Genomic DNA, 22,080 nt, shown 5'->3' on the forward strand with positions numbered 1-22,080 from the left:
ATAATATTGTTTAAGCTTTTAAACATAACAGTTTACACAAGAAAGTAAGTCATTTTCGACGGAACGGGAGGCGGTGGTAGCCCCACATAAGACCCATCATTTAATGTGCCCAAAAAAAAAGTTGTACACAAAGAATGGACATTTTCTAAAAAACGAAATGCAACTACAAGAAAAAAGAGACAAATGAAAAAAAGTGAAAAAAATTAAGAAAAGGAAAAAATGAGTGAAATTGCGTTCATTGAAGATGAAGTGATTTTTTTTTAACAAAGAATTATCAAAATGGACCTACAAATTTAAGTAAAGTGTTAAAGTTTTTTTTTTTTTGAAAGAATAAGAGATTTTTAAACACGAAATGAGATATTGCGAAAAATATAATTTGTTGTAAACATGCAAATTGCAAATTTTGCCTATGAACATTCCTTTAAGAAACATGGACAAACTCCTCACATATCTATAAGTGCAGTCCGATTCAAGTTTAAGCTCCATGATAAGTTGCCTCCTTTTTATAGTCGAGTCCGAACAGCGTGCTGCGTGGCGAAACCTCTTTGGAGAGAAGTTTTTACATGGCATAGGACCCCACAAATGTTGCCAGAATTAGGAGGGAAAACCACCGCTGAAGATTCTTTTCTGGAGGTCTTGCGCCAGGATTCGAACTTAGGCATTCAGCGTCATATGCGGTCATGCTGACCTCTGCTGCGCTAGGGTGACATATATTTTCATAATAATATATATTTCAGTAAAGTACTAGAAAAGAATTCCACACTTTCAAGAGGATGCTGTCTGATTAAATTTTGAGTGGTGTCCTTTTGCAGCTGAATCCCAGGGGCGGGCAAAACCCGCCCCTTTTTGTGAAACTTTAATCAGAGAATTAAGACTGGTGAAAAATATTTTTTAATTTCTCGCCGGGAAGTTTCTCTCCAGCCATTTTTGTGTACTGCGATTTTTCCTGGTGGTCTCGCCAGGATTCGAACTTAGACATTCAGCGTCATAGGCGGACATGCTTACCTCTGCGGCGCTAGGGTGACATATATTTTCAAAATAATATATATTTCAGTAAAGTACTAAAAATAATTCCACACTTTCAAGAGGATGCTGTCTGATTAAATTTTGAGTGGTGTCCTTTTGCAGCTGAATCCCAGGGGCGGGCAAAACCCGCCCCTTTTTGTGAAACTTTAATCAGAGAATTAAGACTGGTGAAAAATATTTTTTAATTTCTCGCTGGAAGTTTCTTTCCGGCCATTTTTGTGTATTGTGGTGACATTTTAATACCCTCCACCATAGGATGGGGGTATACTAATTTCGTCATTCCGTTTGTAACACCTGGAAATATGCATCTAAGCTCCATAAAGTATACATATTCTTGATCGTCATGTCATTTTAAGTTTATCTTGCCATGTCCGTCAGTCTATCTGTCGAAAGCACGCTAACTTTCGAAGGAGTAAAGCTAGGCGCTTAAAATTTTGCACAAATACTTTTTATTAGTGTAGGTCTGTTGGGATTGTAAATGGGCCAAATCGGTCCATGTTATGATATAGCTGCCATATAAACCGATCTTGGGTCTTGGCTTCTTAAGCCTCTAGAGGGCGCAATTCTCATCCGATTTGGCTGAAATTTTGCATAAAGTGTCTTATTATGACTTTCAATAACTGTGATGAGTATGGTTGACATCGGTACATACCGTGATATAGCTGTCATATAAACCGATCTGGGTCTTGACTTCTTGAGCGTCTAGAGGGCGCAGTTCCTATACGATTTTGCTGAAATTTTGCACGACGTGTAAAGTTAGGACTTCCAACAACTGTGCTAAGTATGGTTCAAATCGATCCATAACCTGATATAGCTGACATATAAACCGATCTGGGATCTTGACTTCTTGAGCCTCCAGAGGGCGTTATTATCAATCGATTGGGATGAACAATTTGTACGACGGCTTCTTTCATGACTTTCAACATACGTGTCAAATATGGTTCGAATCGGTCAAAAGCCTGATACAGCTCGCATATAAACCTTTCTCTCCAAACTCGAATTGACTGAAATTTTACGCAATGGCTTCTACTATGGTCTCCAACATTCAATCCAATTATGGTCCGAATGGGACCATAACTTGATATATTGGGTTGCCCAAAAAGTTATTGCGGATTTTTCATATAGTCGGCGTTGACAAATTTTTTCACAGCTTGTCACTCTCTAATTGCATTCTTTCTTCTGTCGGTTATCAGCTGTTACTTTTAGCTTGCTTTAGAAAAAAAGTGTAAAAAAAGTATATTTGATTAAAGTTCATTCTAAGCTTTATTAAAAATGCATTTACTTTCTTTTAAAAAATCCGCAATTACTTTTTGGGCAACCCAATAGCTCAATGGCATAGCAATTCTTTTCTTTTATAAATATATATATGGGAGCTATATCTAAATCTGAACCGATTTTGATAAAATCTTGCAGATATGTTATGATCAGTAACAGAACAACCCATGCCAAATTATGTGTAGATTGGTTGAAAATTTTAGCTTCTACGGCCAATTAAAAGCAAATCGGGCGATACATATATATGAGAGCTATATCCAAATCTGAACCGATTTTGATGAAATCTTGCAGATATGTTGTGATCAGTAACAGAACATTTCGTGCCAAATTTTGTGCAGATCGGTTGAAAATTGTAGCTACTACGGCCATTTAAGTTCAAATCGGGCGATACATATATATGGGAGCTATATCCAAATCTGGACCGATTTTGATGAAATTTTGCAAATATATTATGATCAGTAACAGAACATTTCGTGCCAAATTTTGTGCAGATCGGTTGAAAATTGTAGCTACTACGGCCATTTAAGTTCAAATCGGGCGATATATATATATGGAAGCTATATCCAAATCTGAGCCAATTTTGATGAAATTTTGCAAATATATTATAATCAGTAACAGAACATTTCGGGCCAAATTTTGTGCAGATTGGTTGAAAATTGTAGCTTTTACGGCCATTTAAGTAAAAATCGGGCGATACACATATATGGGAGCAATATCCAAATCTTAACCGATTTTGATGAAATCTTGCAAATATGTTATGTTTAGTCACAGAACATTTCGTGCCAAATTTTGTGCAGATCGGTTGAAAATTGTAGCTACTACGGCCATTTAAGTTCAAATCGGGCGATACATATATATGGAAGCTATATCCAAATCTGGACCGATTTTGATGAAATCTTGCAAATATGTTATGATCAGTAACAGAACATTTCGTGCCAAATTTTGTGCAGATCGGTTGAAAATTGTAGCTACTACGGCCATTTAAGTTCAAATCGGGCGATACATATATATGGGAGCTATATCCAAATCTGGATCGATTTTGATGAAATTTTGAAAATATATTATGATCACTAACAGAACATTTCGTGCCAAATTTTGTGCAGATCGGTTGAAAATTCTAGCTTCTACGGCCATTTAAGTAAAAATCGGGCGATACATATATATGGGTGCTATATCCAAATCTGGACCGATTTTTACCAAAATCAATAGCGTCCGTTCTTGGGCCAAAAAAGTGATATGTCCAAAATTTCGTGATGATTGGACAACAAATAAGACCTGCACTTTGATTACAAGAATACATGGACTCACAGACGTACAGACGGACATGGCTAAATCGAATCAGAAAGTGATTCTGAGTCGCCCGGTATACTTACCAATGGGTCTAGCTCTTCTCCTTCTAAGCGTTGCAAAAAAATGCCCAAACTTATAATACCCTGTACTACAGTGGTGTAGGGTATAAATAGGAATTGTCACCACATTGCTATGGGGGGATAATTAACATCGCTAAGCAGAATAAATTTCACTGAAAGATGTCTGTCATATTAGCGCAGGCATTTGGACCATGGCGTTCGGTGGTCATGTTATTCACTTTAGCGACTATGAGCCACGCTCATTTCAGACCATAATTCTGCAAAAATTTCTCTAACAAAAGCTGTTGACATGTGGCCTACAGTCATGTAAAATTTCTCTGCGAGGAGGTCTGCTCGGCGGCAACCCGTTTGTACTAGACCACCAAAAGAAGTTCTCCTTTCATTTAGGTACACATTGAATAAGAGAGCACTTCTCGATAAAAGGGCTAACTCTCGGTGTTTCTTAGTGGAATATTCGTGGGAAAAATTGCATTTAAAATTTTTCCATTTTTTCTTATTTTTAATTCGTTAAAACACTGCTTAAAAAACACTGCTGTATCTTTCCATAAATTATAGTTCATCGCATGTGTGGTTTATGCTAATCTCTTAATTCACAAAAGTTAATGAAAGTGAATGTTTTTCCCAAAAAAGAAGAAAAAAACTATATTTAAATTATTTAATAAAAAACGTCAAAAGTCATAGATTTTCTAAACACTTGTTTGTCTCTCAACTCTGTTCGATCTGTAAATTAAGACCGCAAATGAAAGTGTTTTCGTGTAGTTTTTGTGTGCGTTTTTGTTTTTTTTTTTTGCTTTAAGCCGATGACAAATATAGGCCAATTCTAAATTTGCCAGCAGCAAACAAACACAACAATTTAAAAGATGCGAGAAAGCGAAAAGCTAATAAATTTTAATGCTTATGTTTAATTTATAAGTTTTTGTAAAAAATCTTCCCCATCAACATTAAAGCGCACATGTGAAAATCTACTAATTCGAATGCAAATAGAAATAATAGAGTGATTTTATAATTTTTTTGAAAATTAAAATATTGTAAGATTACTGAGAATGTCGAATATGAATTTTAACTTCTAACCTGAAATTAAAAATTTTTAACAAGTAAATGCGTGCCAAGTTCGGCCGGGCCGAATCTTATATACCCTTCACCATGGCACCGGCATCTCTTCTTAGGCAAAAAAGGATATAAGAAAAGATTTGCTCTGCTATTAGAGCGATATCAATATATGGTCCGGTTTGGACCACAATTAAATTACATGTTGGAGACCTGTGTAAAATGTCAGCCAATTCGAATAAGAATTGCGCCCTGGGAGGCCCATATGGGAGTCAGATAAATGCCTTTATCTGAATCCCATATGATCTTTACTGATTTATGAATTCGCTCAACGGGTTTAGGGTCATTTGAGTTTGGATCTTAGATGTACTCCATTCTTAAGAGAATGAAGTGGTTTGGACCCCCAGAAACGCGGTCCCGAAAATGGGTATGAATTTCGTGATCTACTCCCAAACACCTTTCATTTGAGTCCCATATTGCCTTGACCCGTAAATATGTATGTCCGATTTATGGTTGTTTTCGGGGTGAGTTGGTCCCTAGACACTTGGCCCTGATCTTGATCCCAATCAACCCCAATTCGTTTTCTAATCTCAAATACCTTTCATTTGGTCGATAAATTTGTACTCTTAGGGAAGTGGCGGTGCCCCAAATACTTGGTTCCACATTTGGATATTAGAATCGTATTTTACTCCCAAATACCTTTACTTAGCCCCATATTACAATGGTCAATAAATAATTGCTGTTTGTGGGGTGTTTTTGGGAAGGGGTATAGCCCCAGGAAATTTGTCCCGAAAATGGGTATCAATTTCATGCTCTGTCCCCCAATACATTTCATTTGAGCTCCACATTGATTATACCCACCACAATAGGATGGGGGTATACTAATTTCGTCATTCTGTTTGTAACACCTGGAAATATGCGTCTGAGACCCCATAAATTCTTTTCTTTTCTTAATCGTCATGTCATTTTAGGTCGATCAGCCCTGTCCGTCGGTCTGTCCATCCGTCCCTCCGTCTGTCTTTCGAAAGCACACTAACTTTCGAAGAAGTAAAGCTAGCCGCTTGAAATTTTGCACAAATACTTTTTATTAGTGTAGATCGGTTGGGATTGTAAATGGGCCAAATCCATCTATGTTTTGATATAGCTGCCATATAAACCGAACTTGGGTCTTGACTTCTTGAGCCTCTAGGGGGCGCAATTCTCATCCGATATGACTGAAAAATTGCACGGGGTGTTTTGGTATCAATTCCATCAACTGTGCTAACTATGGTTCAAATCGGTCCATGTTTTGATATAGCTGCCATATAAACCGATCTTGGGTCTTGACTTCTTGAGCCTCTAGAGGGCGCAATTTCTATCCGATTTGACTGAAATTTTGCACGTGGTGTTTAGGTATCCCTTCCAACAACTGCGTTAAGTATGATTTAAATAGGTTCATAATCTGGTATAGCTGTCATATAAACCGATCTTGGATCTTGACTTCTTGAGCCAATAGAGCGAGAAATTCTCATTCGATTTGGCTGAAATTTTGCATGAGGTGTTTTGTTATGACTTCCCAATTACTGTGCTAAGTATGTTGCAAATCGATACATAACCTGATATAGCTGCCATATAAACCGATCTGGGATCGTGACTTCTTGAGCCTCTAGAGGGCGCAATTCTTATACGCTTTGGCAGAAATGTTGTACAACGGCTTTTCTCATGACCTTCAACATACGTGTTCAATATGGTCTGAATCGCTCAATAGCTTGATACAGCTCCCATTTAAACCTTTCTCCCGATTTTGCTTCTTGAGCCCCTATAAGGGGCAATTCTTATCCGAATGAACTGAAATATTATACAATGACTTCTACAGTATTCAGCATTCATTTATGGTCCGAATCGGACTATAACTTGATATAGCTCCTATAGCATAACAGTTCTTATTCAATATTCTTTGTTTGCCTAAAAAGAGATACCGTGCATAGAACTCGACAAATGCGATGCATGGTGGAGGGTATATAATATTCGTCCCGGCCGAACTTAGCACGCTCTTACTTCTTTGACTTCATATGTCCCCTAAACACATGCATTATTATTTGTTGCATCAAACAATATTTGCAACCTCTACAGCAAATGTACTAAAAATGACAATTTGGAAATCATCTCTGCCCGAAATGGGATTTTGAAGATATTTTTATTTGCAAAAAGCGAAAAAATATCTATAAAATATGCAATTTTCATCCCATAAAACCATATTTCTCACAAATGCATGAACAGTTTGAAGGTAGTGGTATCGATAAATGTTTTTTTTTGTTACATCAACAAAGAGACAAATCTAAAACATCCATGATAGTTTTTCCACAAATGGTTTAGGTTTGAAAAAATTCTATGAGTAATTGGCGTTTCTATTATTGAATGACGGTGAATGAATCATTTTTTAGTAGAATTCCAATAAAATTCCGATGTGCTTGGAATCTTAAAAATTTTTATTTACATATGATTTGTTATTCTTCCTTTCTTTAGTAAACTACATTGATATAACATTGAGATATAAATCGCAAGCATAGAATAGGAAATTAGAATCAGAACAATCAAATAAGAATTATTTTTTCATGTGGCTTTAGAATAGAGCTGGCAAACTATCGATATTTGCAACATTCGATATTTTCGATATTTCAAAAAATAATTATCGATACTATCGTTTATTTCCTATTACCTATATTTAAAATGAAAATGCGAAATAGAAGTCACAGTATCGGTTTATTTAGAAGCAATGCCAATGCATGGACCGATTAAAACCAAATTTAATAAAGTTAGTGGGAAATCATGGAAGAAATCATCGCACAAAGTTTAAGCTTGATCGTATGCAAATTGTGACCTCTCTAGGCTTAAGAATCGCTGTTTGAACCGTTTAGTGGACTCGTAATAGGTCATTATATCACTCGTAATAGGTCATTATTTTTTGGAAGTAAAATTTAAGCTGCGATAGAGGTATCTATTAGGCGGTTGATGATCTGCGTTTCCAGTGGAGCCCGGGAGTAGGCTTAGAATGGATTCCAAAGATCCAACAGCTGCGATGGTGGTATCAGGCCGTAGCATGTTGTCTGCTACTGAAACTTAGACTGGGGGAGCGGCTGCTCCTGGCTGCACTAGGCGACAGACGACTGGTCAGCAGTGGGTTCTGATGAAGACACCTGGTTCGAGTCTTAAGGACATGGCCGAACCTATTCTTTCTTCGCATGCCTATAATTTGCCTAGGCCATCGGTCTTCCTCCGCAAACCAATACGCTCTTTAAGAAGTTGGAATAATAGAAAATGCATAGCTTTCAGGTTTATTGAGAGGCTTGGTGCGAATGATCCTCTCACTAATAGTGAGAGAGACACCCTAAATTGGGCTCCGGAATTCGCTGCACAGGCTACCCCAAAGACTACAGATTTAAAGACTTCTAGATTCGGAAACTGCGCCGCAGTCAGCCAAAAGACTGCGGTCACCTGGAGGGCATCCCATGCCTAAAAGAACTAGGGCGAACAATAGTAAGATGGGTCCAAGAACCTTTGCTAATGTCGCTAGGGACAGTTTGATTATGGCAGTTGTCGACAAGGAAGAAGAACAGGGCTGCATACCTAGGAATAATTGGAGTGGGATAGTCAAAGGACTGTCATCAGTATAATTCGATGTCCTTGCGAAATTTCCTGGGCCTCCTACTGTTTGTGACGATGCGGGCTGGTATCGGGGCCGATACAGACTAATTGCCTTCGGGGATCAACGCTCAATTGAAATGTATCGTTGTGCGCTAAAAAAGAATGGTGAGATCTGACCAGATGCAGCACTAGATTTAGTCAAAAAAGAAGATATTCCATCTCGACCAATGGCGCATACTTGGATACCAAGGATTCCCTCAGATCTTGAGGGAAGTATGGAAGACTAAGGGAATGTAATCCCAATCTTTCAACCACCAACTTGAAGATTGGTAGATTGGATGAGGCTGATGGTTATCGGAGACATGCAGTTTTCGTACTAAACTGCGGTTGTCTCGCAGACAAGTCTGAAGGGGTTTTATACTACGGCTTAAACAAGTTGAAACTGAAGGTCTATAGAAGCGGTGGAGTTGGGGAACCAAGAGACGACTAAGCAGTTGTTGCTGAACACTTGTCTGAGGAACTATCGAGCACATTGCTAAAGTATGGCGGATTGCAGGAGACTGAAAATCCCTGGATACCAAGAATTCCTTCAGATCCTGAATCGATGCTTAGAAAACTAAGGGAATGTTATCCCAATCTTTCAACCACCAACTTGAAGATTGGTAGATTGGATGAGGCTGATGGTAACCGGAGACATGCAGTATTCGTACTAAACTCCGAGTTGAAACTGAAGGTCTATAGACGCGGTGGGGTTGTGGAATCAGGAGACGACTCAGCAGTTGTAGCTAAACACTTGCCTGAGGAACTATCGACCACTTCGCTAAAGTCTGGCGGATTGCAGGAGACTGAAAATCCCCCTGCCACTATCGAGACAGGAGGGGATGGCATCGAAACGGGACCCGACAAGCTCTGTGTGGGTGGGTCACAAAGTAAGACTGGGCTCAAAGTGTGCGCCATCGGGGAAGCACGGAACTCAGAAAGTACTTCGACAGCAGCAGTTAGTGAAGCTTCTAAGGAGAAATCGTCTACACCGCAAGTGACCAGTGTCCTGGGGAAGAGTGGTTCCATAGCTTTCTCTGAGGAAGGGTGGTTCCAAAGCTTTCTCACCTACCCCTGGATGCGTACGGAAGCTCATTCTGACAAGTTCTAACGAATCTTGTGAGGATGAATTCCTGGTGGAATCAGAAGACGAGGCTAACACAACAGTGGTGGAGGTTCTGAATCCTGACCATGGTCTGGTTTCTACAGATAAATCTCCATCATTGTAAGGCCGCTTCGGCGGCACTACAGGTTCTCCTGATGACGGGGTGATTTGATGTGGTTCTTATCCAGGAACCATGGGTGTATGGAGGAATGGTTCGTTGACTAAGAATTCGGGGATTTAAACTTCTCAAGGGTACGGGGAATGGGAGACACAGAGCCTGTTTTCTAGCAAAGAGTGGTCTAAATGTTTCTCATTGGTCATGTGGCGGCTACGGACACAGTGTTATCCTTCATACAATATCCGACATTCCAGGTAGTGTGGATTATACCCTACTTGAGTCGCTTTGTGATAAAAAAGTACTGCACCACTATTCCCGACTTCTATACGGTTGGTTCCAAACTAAACGACCAGGTGGTCTTTGGGGTGTAATCTAAAGATCTAGAACTGTTCATATCGAAGAGGTTACCCGACCACTACAGTGTGTATCAAGCGGAGATCCTTGCAATTAAGGAAGTGGTGGAATGGCTAAGATATAATGTCATCACGACGATTGGCGTAAATATCTTCTGAGTCACCCAGTCAGCCATTAAATCCTTGGATAACGTATTTCTGAACACAAAAACCGCCCTCGACTGTCACAGATCTCTCAACTAGATGACTGACCAGTTCAAAATTCAGCTGTTCTGGGTGCCGGGCCACAGAGATATCCCAGGGAAATATGAAGCGGACGAGGTTGAGGGACTAGCAACTTTCCCACACAGTCCGGGATACTGACATCTGTGGGTATGCTTCTAGCGACATGTAAGCTAAGTTTTCTGGACCAGGCCCGAAGGACATTCCAGGACTACTGGAATCTGTGGGTATGCCTCTAGCGACATATAAGCTAAGTTTTCAGGACCAGGCCCGAAGGACAACGAATGATAGATGGTCACAAAGTGGGGGCTGTGAGCATTCCAAAACTATGTGGCCTAATCTAGACTTGAAGAGGTCTGCCGCTTTGCAATCATTGGCTAGATCAGACGTCTCAGTCATTATGTCCGTCATGACAGGTCAGTGTCTAATCGGAAAACATGCTGACAGACTTAAGGTTGCAAGCAACGACTTTTGCAGAAGCTGTGAGGACATCGAAGAAGAAGAGACTATAGAGCACCTTATGTGAGTGTGTCCCGCACTGGCAGTCAGAAGGAGTTTCACTATAGGTTCTCATTTCTTTGAGAACTAGTCTGATTTAGCGGATGTGAACATTCGCAAGTTATTGGGATTTTTAAAGCAATCTGGATGGTTCAACGGTAGGAACTAGAACACATCTCCTTTCTTCTGTTCCTGTGGTATCGCAATGGACGAAAACGTCTAAGTGAGTCTGATGGCAGACTGCCACTTAAACCTAACCTAGGCTCAAGAAGTAAAAACAGGAGATTTAATAAGAAAGCTATTTCCAGTTAAGGGCCGATTCCAATGTTACTTGATTTACTCAACAAGAAAGACAATTGCAATATGTATGATTGGGATGCCTTCATGATCGGATCGCAAATTTTTTTTCAATTTTACAAAGAGCGTAACATTGCCGAATGTATCGATGGGGAAAATATCACCTGATATAGGGTCTAAATCCCATAAAAGCTTTATTTATTTTCCGATTTCGATAAAATTTGAAATAGTGAGTAGTTTTGAGCCTGCCCACCTTCGACCTAAATATAGTTCGGAGCGGACTATATTTAGATATAGTTGCCATATTGACGGATCTCCCGATAAAGAGTCTGAAGCACATAAAAACTGTATTTTTTATTCGATTACGCTGAAATTTGAAACAGTTAGTTGTTTTAAGCCTCCCGACATCCGCCCCAAATATGTTTCAGATCGAACTATATTTGGATACAGTTGCCATATAGGCCGACCTGTCGTTCAAGGGGCTGGAACCCATAAAAGCTGCATTTATTACCCAAATTCTGTGAATTTTGAATCAGTGAGTTATTTTAAACCACCCGCCATCTGACCTATATATGGTTCAGATCGAACTGTATTTAGATATAGCTGTCATATAGACCGATATGCTGATTAAGGGTCTAAAGCTCATACAAGTTTTATTTTTTACCCAATTTCATTGAAATTTGAAATAGTGAATTGTTTTAAGCCTCCCGACATCTGATCTAAATATGAGTCAGATCAGACTATATAGATATAGTTGTCATATAGACCGATCTTCCCATTTGGGGTCTTAATCCCATAAAAAGCTGATGTATTGTCTGAAAATTTTACTTGTTTACGAGTTCTCGGGACCTGAATAAAATATGATCGAGACCCCCAGCCCCCATTAAAGTATAACTACGGATATAGTAGTGGAGTTATAATAAAATAGGATGATTTCTATATCCTTGTTTAATTTGGTCCAGATCGGTCCAGGTTTGGTTGTAGTTGCCATATGGAACGATTTCTCGATTTAAAATCTTGAATCTATAAAAAGAGCATTTATTATCCGATTTCAACATATGAGGAATTCAACATTTCAAAAAGTGTTCAAGTATAAGTTAAGAACATTTGATTTAGGACTTCGATAAAATATTTTGAATATCATGTGGATTTTATTGCCTCACTTTTGTCTTACATTAAACTCCTGAGTGTATTTAAAGCAATGTTGCTTTCACATTTTTAATATAAAGAAAATAAGGTTTCAATCATGACATAATTACCAGTGTACCTAAAACAGTTGAGTAAAATTTTTTCTCGCGAAGTACACTATCTGTCAACGAGTTTTGGTTGTATGTGTGTATTATAGTTAATAACCATAACCAACACAAAGAACGAAAAACGGCGAGAACTAGTAACATACACAAAATCAGAGTTGCACTAATCATTGATTTTGACAGAAAGTGTACTCAATATTTTGTTGTTGGGCAACTACCACTACCTGTAAATGAATATATAACTTGGTTTCAACCAGTACCTTATTAAGCATTAATCGATTCAATATCACATAAGAGTCATATATTTTAATGCAGAGGAAATGTGAGTCCGAATTATGAATATTCATAGGGATAGAATTTTTGCATTTCTATGCAAAAAATCTTTATTAAACCGACACAGAACAATGAATTTTTTTGCCCGTAGTGTTTTGGTATCACTTCCAACAACTGTGTTAAGTATGATTCGGTTCATAATCTGATATAGCTGCCATATAAACCGATCTGGGATCTTGACTTCCCGGGCCTCTAGAGGGCGCAATTATCATCCGATTTGGCAGAAATTTTGTACAACGGCTTCGCCCATGACCATCAACTTACGTGTCTAATATGGTCCAAATCGGTCAATAGCATGATACAACTCCCATATAAACCTATCTCCCGATTTTGCTTCTTGAACCCCTACAAGACGCAACTCTTATCCGAATGAACTGAAATATTACACAATGACTTCAACAATGTTCAGCATTCATTTATGGTCCGAATCGGATTATAACTTGATAAAGCTTCAATAGCATAACAGTTCTTATTCTTATTAAAAAGAGATACAAGATAGAGATATAAGATTCGGTCCGGCCGAACTTAGCACGCTCTTGCTTGTTTTTTTTTTCTGTCAGCCAACACGCAGGGGATGTCCCCTATGAACGCAGTGCATTGCGTTGGCGAGAGGAAATTAGGAATTAGAGGGGGGAAAAGGATGTAGTCCTCATTGACATTTGTCTTAAATCTTTGGATGTCAAAGTGGGTGGTTCGGTTCGGGCGAAATAATAATTCTCTCTATAATGCATTGTGCGGTCCGCTGGCCAATCAATTACAAACGGGTGTGAGTTCCTGAAATGTCTAGTATCCCTGACATACATCCTTATATCAGTAATAAGAAGACGAATATCAGACGAACACCCACCATGAAAGTACCGATAGAACAGCGCCAAACAACCCACATTGCGACAATGATGAAGGGAGATGACTGAGTTGGATACCCCACTGTCCCCAATCAAAGCCATCGCTCTCCTCTGTACACGGTCCAGTAGCTCCAGGGATAATTTTGAAGCTCCAGCCCATAAATGAGAGTTTACTCTCAGAAATGGCCAGCAAATCCTGGCAGAGTGTATCGTCCATAACCCGCCTCTTGTCCTTAATCTCTCGAAGACTCGGCCTATGGTCGAATGAATACGAATGACAGAGATAACTGTCATCCGCAAATGAGTAGATCGGATTCGATGTCTGACCCAACAGATCGCTGATGAAAATTAGAAAAAGAGAAGGAGAAAGAACAGAGCCCTGGGGTACACCTGCGGTCAGTTTATGCTCATTGAATGAGAACCCATCCATAACGACTCGTATAGTGCGATCTTTGAGAAAGATCGAAATAAATCGAACGAAGCCATTACCGACACCAAATGCAACAAGTTAAAAGGATAAAACTGTGTTCATTGCTTGACCACAGAGAAAGTTCTTACAAGCATACGCATAGAATTAAAAGTAGTTTGAACCCCAAACGATTGCCAATAGTTCCCTTGCAAGTCTATAGGCCAAAAATTTCAGAAGTATGGGGAAAATTTAAGTGTTGTTATTTTCGAAATTTTTGTTTTTTTTTTTTTATAAATTCTCTTATCTACCTTCTTCCTATCTTAACCCTCAATGCTTTGCAAATGCCTTTATCTGTAAATCACTCAGAATTCGTAAATTCAACCAACTTAGACCACTTCAGCTGACCTTAACTTTATGAAAATTTCATATAAGCCGTACTTGAGACTAGACATATGAGGAATTCAACACTTTTAGCTATAAGGGTTTCATAAATGGATAAACATCAATGACCAATAATGTCGTATGGCTACAAAACGTCAAACAGACTTTGATCACAAAACAAAAAAAAAAAAAACGCCACATGATTTAACAACAACAACAAAAACGCAATAATAGACTATAATGAATAATTCGTTATGGTGGGGTGGCCAAATTAAACTCTATTTGATATTCAATGCATGTTTACAATGAACATTTCATATAGTTGTTATTGTTTTTGTTAGTTTTTAATTCCTCCAATTCTTTGTTTTTTTTTTCTCTGACGGGCCTTTAAGTTTTTTCTTAGAAATGTTGTGATGGAAACAATAAACACATTGCCTTGATTCACTTTATTAAACAACAACAATGGTACTAAAAATACAAAATCTTGGCAAAGTTACGCAGGCAGCTGCACTGTCCGGATTGTCCCAAGATTATTATGTAATCGTTTTTCATAAGTGCAGTTGGCGGCATAATGGCTCTAAATTTGCTTCTCACAGTAGTCAAGAAACTATTAATCTCTCCAGGGTTACCATCTTCATAAAAAATAATCAAATATCACAAATTCGAAGAACAAGAAATACAATAACATGATGGAAAAAATAGAGTAATATATAAAAAATTAAATAAAATAAAATAAAAAAAATAAAATAAAAAAATAAAATAATATAATATAAAATAAAATAAAATAAAATAAAACAAAATAAAATAAAATAAAATAAAATAAAATAAAATAAAATAAAATAAAATAAAATAAAATAAAATAAAATAAAATAAAATAAAATAAAATAAAATAAAATAAAATAAAATAAAATAAAATAAAATAAAATAAAATAAAATAAAATAAAATAAAATAAAATAAAATAAAATAAAATAAAATAAAATAAAATAAAATAAAATAAAATAAAATGAAACGAAATGAAATGAAATAAAAAGGAGTTCAGTTGGCCTAACTTTGGATACCCACAACCTCGAGTATACATAAATAACCACCTTTCGTCATAATCCGCATAACTTATGCGCCCATATTGAACTAATTGATAGCTAAATTCAAATACAGACCGATTTGAACCATATACGATACGGATGTCGAAAAGCCTAACATAAGTCACTGCGTCAAATTTGATTATAAATGTGCCTTTTATGGGGCCAAGACTTTAAATCGAGAGATCGGTCTATATGGCCGCTATTTCCAAATCTGAATCAATTTGGACCAAATTGAAGAAGGGCGTCGAAGGGCCTAACACAACTCAATGTCACAAATTTCGGCGAAATCGGACAATAAATGCGCCTTTTATGGCCCTAAAACCTTAAATCGAGAAATCGGTCTATATGGCAGCTATATCCAAATCTGGACCGATCTGTGCCATATTGCAGAAGGATATCGAGGGGCCTAACAGAACTCACTGTCTAAAATTTCAGCAAAATCGGATAATAAATGTGGCGTTCATGGGCCTAAGATTCTAAATCGGCGGATCGGTCTATATGGGGGCTAAATTCAAATCTGAACCGATCTGTGCCATATTGCAGAAAGATATCGAGGGGCGTCACTTAACTCACTGTCCCAAATTTTGGCAACATCGGAAAATAAATGCACCCTTTATTGGCCCAAAACCTTAAATCGAGAGATCGGTCTATATGGCAGCTACATCCAAATCTGGACCGAACTGAGCCAAATTGAAGAGGGCTGTCGAAGGGCCTACCACAACGAACTGTCCTAAATTTCAGCAAAATTCGACTTTTCGGGGCCCAAGACCTTAAATCGAGAAATCGGTCTATATGGCAGCTATATCCAAATCTGAACCGATCTGGGCCAAATTGAAGAAGGACGTCGAGTGGCCTAACATAACTCACTGTCCCAAATTTCAGCAAGATCGGGTAATAAATGTGGCTTTTATGGGCCTAAGACCCTAAATCGGCGGATCGGTCTATATGGGGGCAATATCAACATATTGTTCGATATAGCCATCTTCGAACTTATCTTGCTTATGGACAAAAAAAGAATCTGTGCAAAGTTCCAGCTCAATATCTCTATTTTTAAAGACTGTAGCGTGATTTCAACGGACAGACAGGCAGACGGACGGACATGGCTAGATCGTCTTAGATTTTTACGCTGATCAAGAATATATATAGTCTTTATAGGGTAGGAAATGGATATTTCGATGTGTTGCAAACGGAATGACAAAATGAATATAACCCCATCTTTCGGTGGTGGGTATAATAAAATCGAATTGTAATTAAAAATCAAATTAATTACAAAAATTTTAAATATTTTGCCATCATGGCAACTCTATATGGCCTCCCCACCACTTGTTTGTTGCTAGACAGAGGCCTCTTTGGCAGCAAATGCGCATGCGCGCCAAAACAAAAAAACTTGTCACATGTCAAACCAGACAACTAATTGTCTTCCTCTTCACTCTTGGTCATTGATGGTCGCTTAATAGGACACACATGTACATATGCTTCACATGCGCTGTAGTCTAGTGGACGTTGCCACAATTTTGCCATTTGAAAACTGGGTTTTTATTTGTCTTTGACCACAAGCTCTTATTTAAGCAAGTGCTTATGTCTGTTATGATTTATATTTAATATTTTGTTGTTGTTAATTTTCCTATTCCAGATTTTCACATAGCACAAAAAGAGAAATGAAGACTACTTTGGTCTGTTTACTGGTTGCTGGCGTTTGTTTGGGTCTGGCAGCAGCCTCCGATAAAATGTACACCAACAAATATGATAATGTAGATGTGGAAAATGTTTTGAGCAACAATCGCATTTTGACCAATTACATAAAGTGTCTGATGGAGAAGGGATCTTGTACACCCGAAGGTCGTGAATTAAAGAGTGAGTATGACAGAGAGAGAGAGAGAGAGAGAGAGAGAGTAAAAGAGAGGAGACATCAATAAGAATATGGGGGGTTCTTCAAAAACTCAAAAAAAGTACATATGGTATGAGGAATATTGCCGAAGATATTATAGATCTAAAACAAAAGGTTTGCGAAAAATCGAATATTTTTAAAAAAAAATTAAAAATGAAAAATTTCTAAAACTCCTATACAAGTGTCTTCCTCTCCTTTATTTAACATTTAATTTATTTTTTAATTATTATCCTATATTCCAGAACTCTTACCCGATGCCTTGCAAAGTGATTGCAGCAAATGCAGTGATGTGCAAAGGAGAAATTCCCAAAAAGTCATCAACTTCTTGAGGGCCAATCGTCCCGGTGAATGGAAGCTATTGTTGAACAAATATGATCCCAATGGTTCATATAGGGCCAAGCATAACCTTTAAATAAGCCACAATTCGAATGATATCACATTTACCATCCATTCCCATATTTTTCGTTTGCACATCGAACAGTGACCATTGCATTGTCATTGCTTTGTTTACATTTTGTCATTAAGCATTTCCAAAAACCAACGAATTTTTTTCCAAACTTATATTTTACTCATGTATTTATAAAGCATTTTATTTGTTTTTTTTTCTCATTAGAAACTAAAAAATAAAAAAAAAAATATATGAAAACAAAAACTTAAATTAGAACCTATAGGCTTAACTAAACTTACAACAAAAAGCTAATCTTAGATTTAAAGAGAAGAGCTAGCCTTAATGCTACTCGCCAATCTTTTTCCTTTGAAACGCCTCCCTCAGAAGGCCATAGAACTCTAAGAAGGTCTGTTGCTTAACCAATAAATACAACTTAAGGAAACTAACTATGGCTATTAGGAAAAATATCACTGTGAGTACGGGCTGAATTATGGTTATCAGCTGGGCATTGATCTTTATGGGAATTTCAATGAGTGGGGGCAAATCACCCAAAAGCTGAAACGAGAGAGCAAGAGAGTGTGGATTGGTTACACATTGAAATAGTGGGAAAAACCTTATTCCGATACTTACAAACTCATACCAGAAATTGGGTACCACCACATTATGGAATTTCTGTAGATTTTTGTTGTAGCCCTTCATATCGGGCATGGGTATGCTGGACATGAAACGATAACGCTCTGCAAGAGGCACTCCTGTCGTGGGCTCCAATATAATGTGGGCCTTGTGTTTTTCTACATTGGGTGACATGCCTTCATAATGTTCTGAGTAATTGTAGGATGTATGAAGAAAGTGTGGCGCCGAAAAAACAGAGGGAGCATCATCTGAAAGTGGAAATGAAAAAAAAATGGGTTAAGTAACTTTTTAAATTAAAACAAAAAATTGCATTAAATTCGGCTTGACCCAATCTTATGTGCCCTCCACGGATGTCGTCGTAAGTTATAACAAAACACTATGTGCAAAATTTCATACATATCGGTTGGTTAAAGCACTTCTAGGGACTCGAGTAGTCAAATCGGGAGAATGGTTTATATGACAGCTTTATTAGATTTTTGGCCTATTTGGATCATATTTGGCATGGACAAAAATATGATCCAAAAAAATTTCAGCTCAAACGTATAATAAAAGCACCCTCTAGAGGCTCAAAAAATCAAATGGCGAAATCGGTTTACATAGGAGCTGTATAAGTTTATAGAACAATATGGACCATATTTTACACGGATGTTGGAAGTCATAGCAAAACCCTGTATGCAAAATTTCATACAATTCAGATGGTTAAAGCACCCTCTAGAGGCTTAAGATTCCAAATTGAAGGTGCAAATGTTCAAATGTCAAATCGTATAGTATAATAATAGCGCCCTCTAGAGGCATGAGAAACACAAATCAGGAGATCGGTTTATATGGGAGCCGTATTAGGTTTTAGACCAATTTAAACCATCGTTGCCACGGATTTTGGAAGCCATATTAAACCACTATGTAAACATTTTTTGCCAAATCATGTAGTAATAGCGCCCTCTAGAAGCTTTAAAAACCAAATCGGGAAATCGGTTTACATAGGTGCTGAATCAGGTTGCAGGCCGATTTCGATCATATTTGTCATTAATTCTTTAAGCCACAACAATACAATTTGTGCAAAATTTTAGCTAAAACGTATAAAAATAGCGCCATCTAGAGGCTAAAAAAATCAAATGGCGAAATCGGTTTACATAGGAGCTGCATGAGATTATAGGTAGTCTTGGACCACATTTTACACGGATGTTGGAAGTCATAGCAAAACCCAATATGCAAATTTTCATACAATTCAGATGGTTAAAGCGCCATCTATGAGCATATGATTCCAAATTGTAGGTGCAAATGTGCAAATGTCAAATCGTATAGTAGAATAATAACGCCGTCTAGAAACTTGGGAAGTCAATAGGGAGATCAATTTATAGGGGAACTGTATCTGCTTTATACCCATTTGCCACAGATGTTGGAAGCCATAACAAAGCACTACGTGCAAAATTTCAGCCAAATCGTTTAGTAATAGCGCCCTCAGGAGGTTTAAAAAATTAAATCGGGAAATCGGTAAATATGAAGCTGCATCAGGCTGCAGGCCGATTTCGATCATATTTGCCAGTAATGTTTGAAGCCATAGCAATATAATTTGTGCAAAATTTCAGCTAAGAAGTATTATAAAAGCGGCCTCTAGATGCAAAAAAAATCAAATGGCAAAATCGGTTTACATAGGAGCTGCATTAAGTTATAGAACGATTTGGACCATATTTTACACGGATATTGGAAGCAAAACCCTATATACAAAATTTCATACAAATCGGATGATCCAAGCGCCTTCTAGTGGCGCAAGAAGTCAAATCGGGAGATCAGAAAATCGAGTAGAAACCGATTTTGACCATATTTGCCACGAATGTCGAAAGTTTTTTAGAACTCACTGTTAAAAATTAAACCGAAATCGGATAATAAATATGACTTCTATGGACTGAAGTTTTTGGTAACGGCTGGATTTTGATCAAAACCCTATATACAAAATTTCATACAAATCGGATGGTCCAAGCGCCTTCTAGTGGCGCAAGAAGTCAAATCGGGAGATCAGAAAATCGAGTAGAAACCGATTTTGACCATATTTGCCACGAATGTCGAAAGTTTTTTAGAACTCATTGCTAAAAATTAAACCGAAATCGGATAATAAATATGACTTCTATGGACTGAAGTTTTTGGTAACGGCTAAACTACTCCTTGGTTAAAATTTTTGTACCCTTCGGGAAATGAATACACCGTATTTGAGCTCCAGATTTTAAATCGGGAGATCGATCTAAATTGCAGCTTTATGCAAATATGGTCCGATCAGATCGGAACATTTGGAATAGGCATTTAGGGTTCCAATACTACTCTCTGTTTCACATTATAACCGAATCAGGTATAAATTGGTATTTTATAGCCTCAAGGCTTTGAGTCGGGGGATGGGTCCATGTTACAGTTGTATACAAATATAGCAAATATATAGTGTAACAAATGACCGTTTTATGGACATAAGGCCTTTAATCGGGAGATCGGTCACTATGGCGAATTTAACCTGCTATTGGTAAAACCAATTATCTGTACAAAGTTTTGCCTCATTATCATTATTATTAAAGACGGACGGACATGGATAGGTCACCTTAGAATTTTATGACTCACAGTGGGACAAAAACAAAAAAAAAAAAGTACTATAAAATCTGCCGTTTTAGATAAAGCTGGCAAAATATCGACGGCACTAAAGATATTTTATTTTTTATTTAAATATCGATTTATATTTTTTTTTCGATACTATCGGCGTTGTTAAATTTTTTTGCAAAATTTAACAAGAATATGCGATTTGACACTGAATGTACCCTTTAAAATGCATTGCGCCTATAGAGGGCGCAATGTCCATCCGTCTTATCGGATTTGGCAGAAAAATTTTGTACAACGGCTTCTCTCATGACCTTCATCATACGTGTTCAATATGGTCAGAATCGATCAATAGCTTGATACAGCTCCCATATGAACCTATCTCCAGATTTTGCTTCTTGAGCCCCTTCAAGGAGCAATTCTTATCCGAATGAACTGAAATATTACACAATGACTTCTACAATGTTCAGCATTCATTTATGGCCCAAATCGGACTAATAGTTCTTATTCAATATTCTTTGTTTGCCTAAAAAGAGATACCGCGCATAGAACTCGACAAATGCGATCCATGGTGGAGGGTATATAAGATTCATCCCGGCCGAATTTAGCTCGCATTTACTTGTTTTTATACCCTCCACCATAAGATGGGGGTATACTAATTTCGTCATTCTGTTTGTAACTAGTCGAAATATTCGTCTGAGACCCCATAAAGTATATATATTCTTGATCGTCGTAACATTTTATGTCGATCTAGCCATGTCCGTCCGTCTGTCCGTCCGTCTGTCCGTCCGTCTGTCCGTCCGTCTGTCCGTCCGTCTGTCCGTCCGTCCGTCGAAAGCACGCTAACTTCCGAAGGAGTAAAGCTAGCCTCTTGAAATTTTGCACAAATACTTCTTATTAGTGTAGGTCGGTTGGTATTGTAAATGGGCCATATCGGTCCATGTTTTGATATAGCTGTCATATAAACCGATCTTGGGTCTTGACTTCTTGAGCCTCTAGAGTGCGCAATTCTTATCCGATTTGAATGAATTTCGGCACGACGTGTTTTGTTATGATATCCAAGAACTATGCCAAATATGGTTCAAATCGGTCCATAACCTGATATAGCTGCCATATAAACCGATCTTGGGTCTTGACTTCTTAAGCCTCTAGAGTGCGCAATTCTTATCCGATTGGAATGAAATTTCGCACGACGTGTTTTGTCATGATATGAAACATCTGTGCCAAGAATGTTTCAAATCGGTCCATAACCTGATATAGCTGTCATATAAACCGATCTTGGGTCTTGACTTCTTGAGCCTCTAGAGGGCGCAATTCTT

The 22,080-nt window shown here is 37.8% G+C and overlaps 2 protein-coding genes across 2 annotated transcripts in view; one reads left to right on the forward strand and one right to left on the reverse strand.

Moving 5' to 3' along the window:
• Positions 1–17,790, forward strand: LOC106088462 (ejaculatory bulb-specific protein 3). Its single transcript, NM_001311215.1, is given in 3 exon segments — positions 1–44; positions 16,912–17,132; positions 17,409–17,790. Coding segments are annotated over 2 exon segments (366 nt in total). The 5' UTR covers positions 1–44; positions 16,912–16,936; the 3' UTR covers positions 17,579–17,790.
• The window catches only part of LOC106088461 (scavenger receptor class B member 1), an 18,621-nt gene continuing 14,265 nt past the window's right edge, over positions 17,725–22,080 (reverse strand). Inside the window, exons 4-5 of the mRNA XM_059369007.1 lie at positions 18,185–18,435; positions 17,725–18,109 (exon numbers count right to left, since the gene is read on the reverse strand). Coding sequence (XP_059224990.1) covers positions 17,900–18,109; positions 18,185–18,435 — 461 coding nt within the window. The 3' untranslated portion in view covers positions 17,725–17,899. The remainder of the gene's footprint in view (positions 18,110–18,184; positions 18,436–22,080) is intronic.

Source organism: Stomoxys calcitrans, chromosome 5 (genome assembly GCF_963082655.1).
Source record: "Stomoxys calcitrans chromosome 5, idStoCalc2.1, whole genome shotgun sequence".
Classification (NCBI taxonomy): Eukaryota; Metazoa; Arthropoda; class Insecta; order Diptera; family Muscidae; genus Stomoxys; species Stomoxys calcitrans.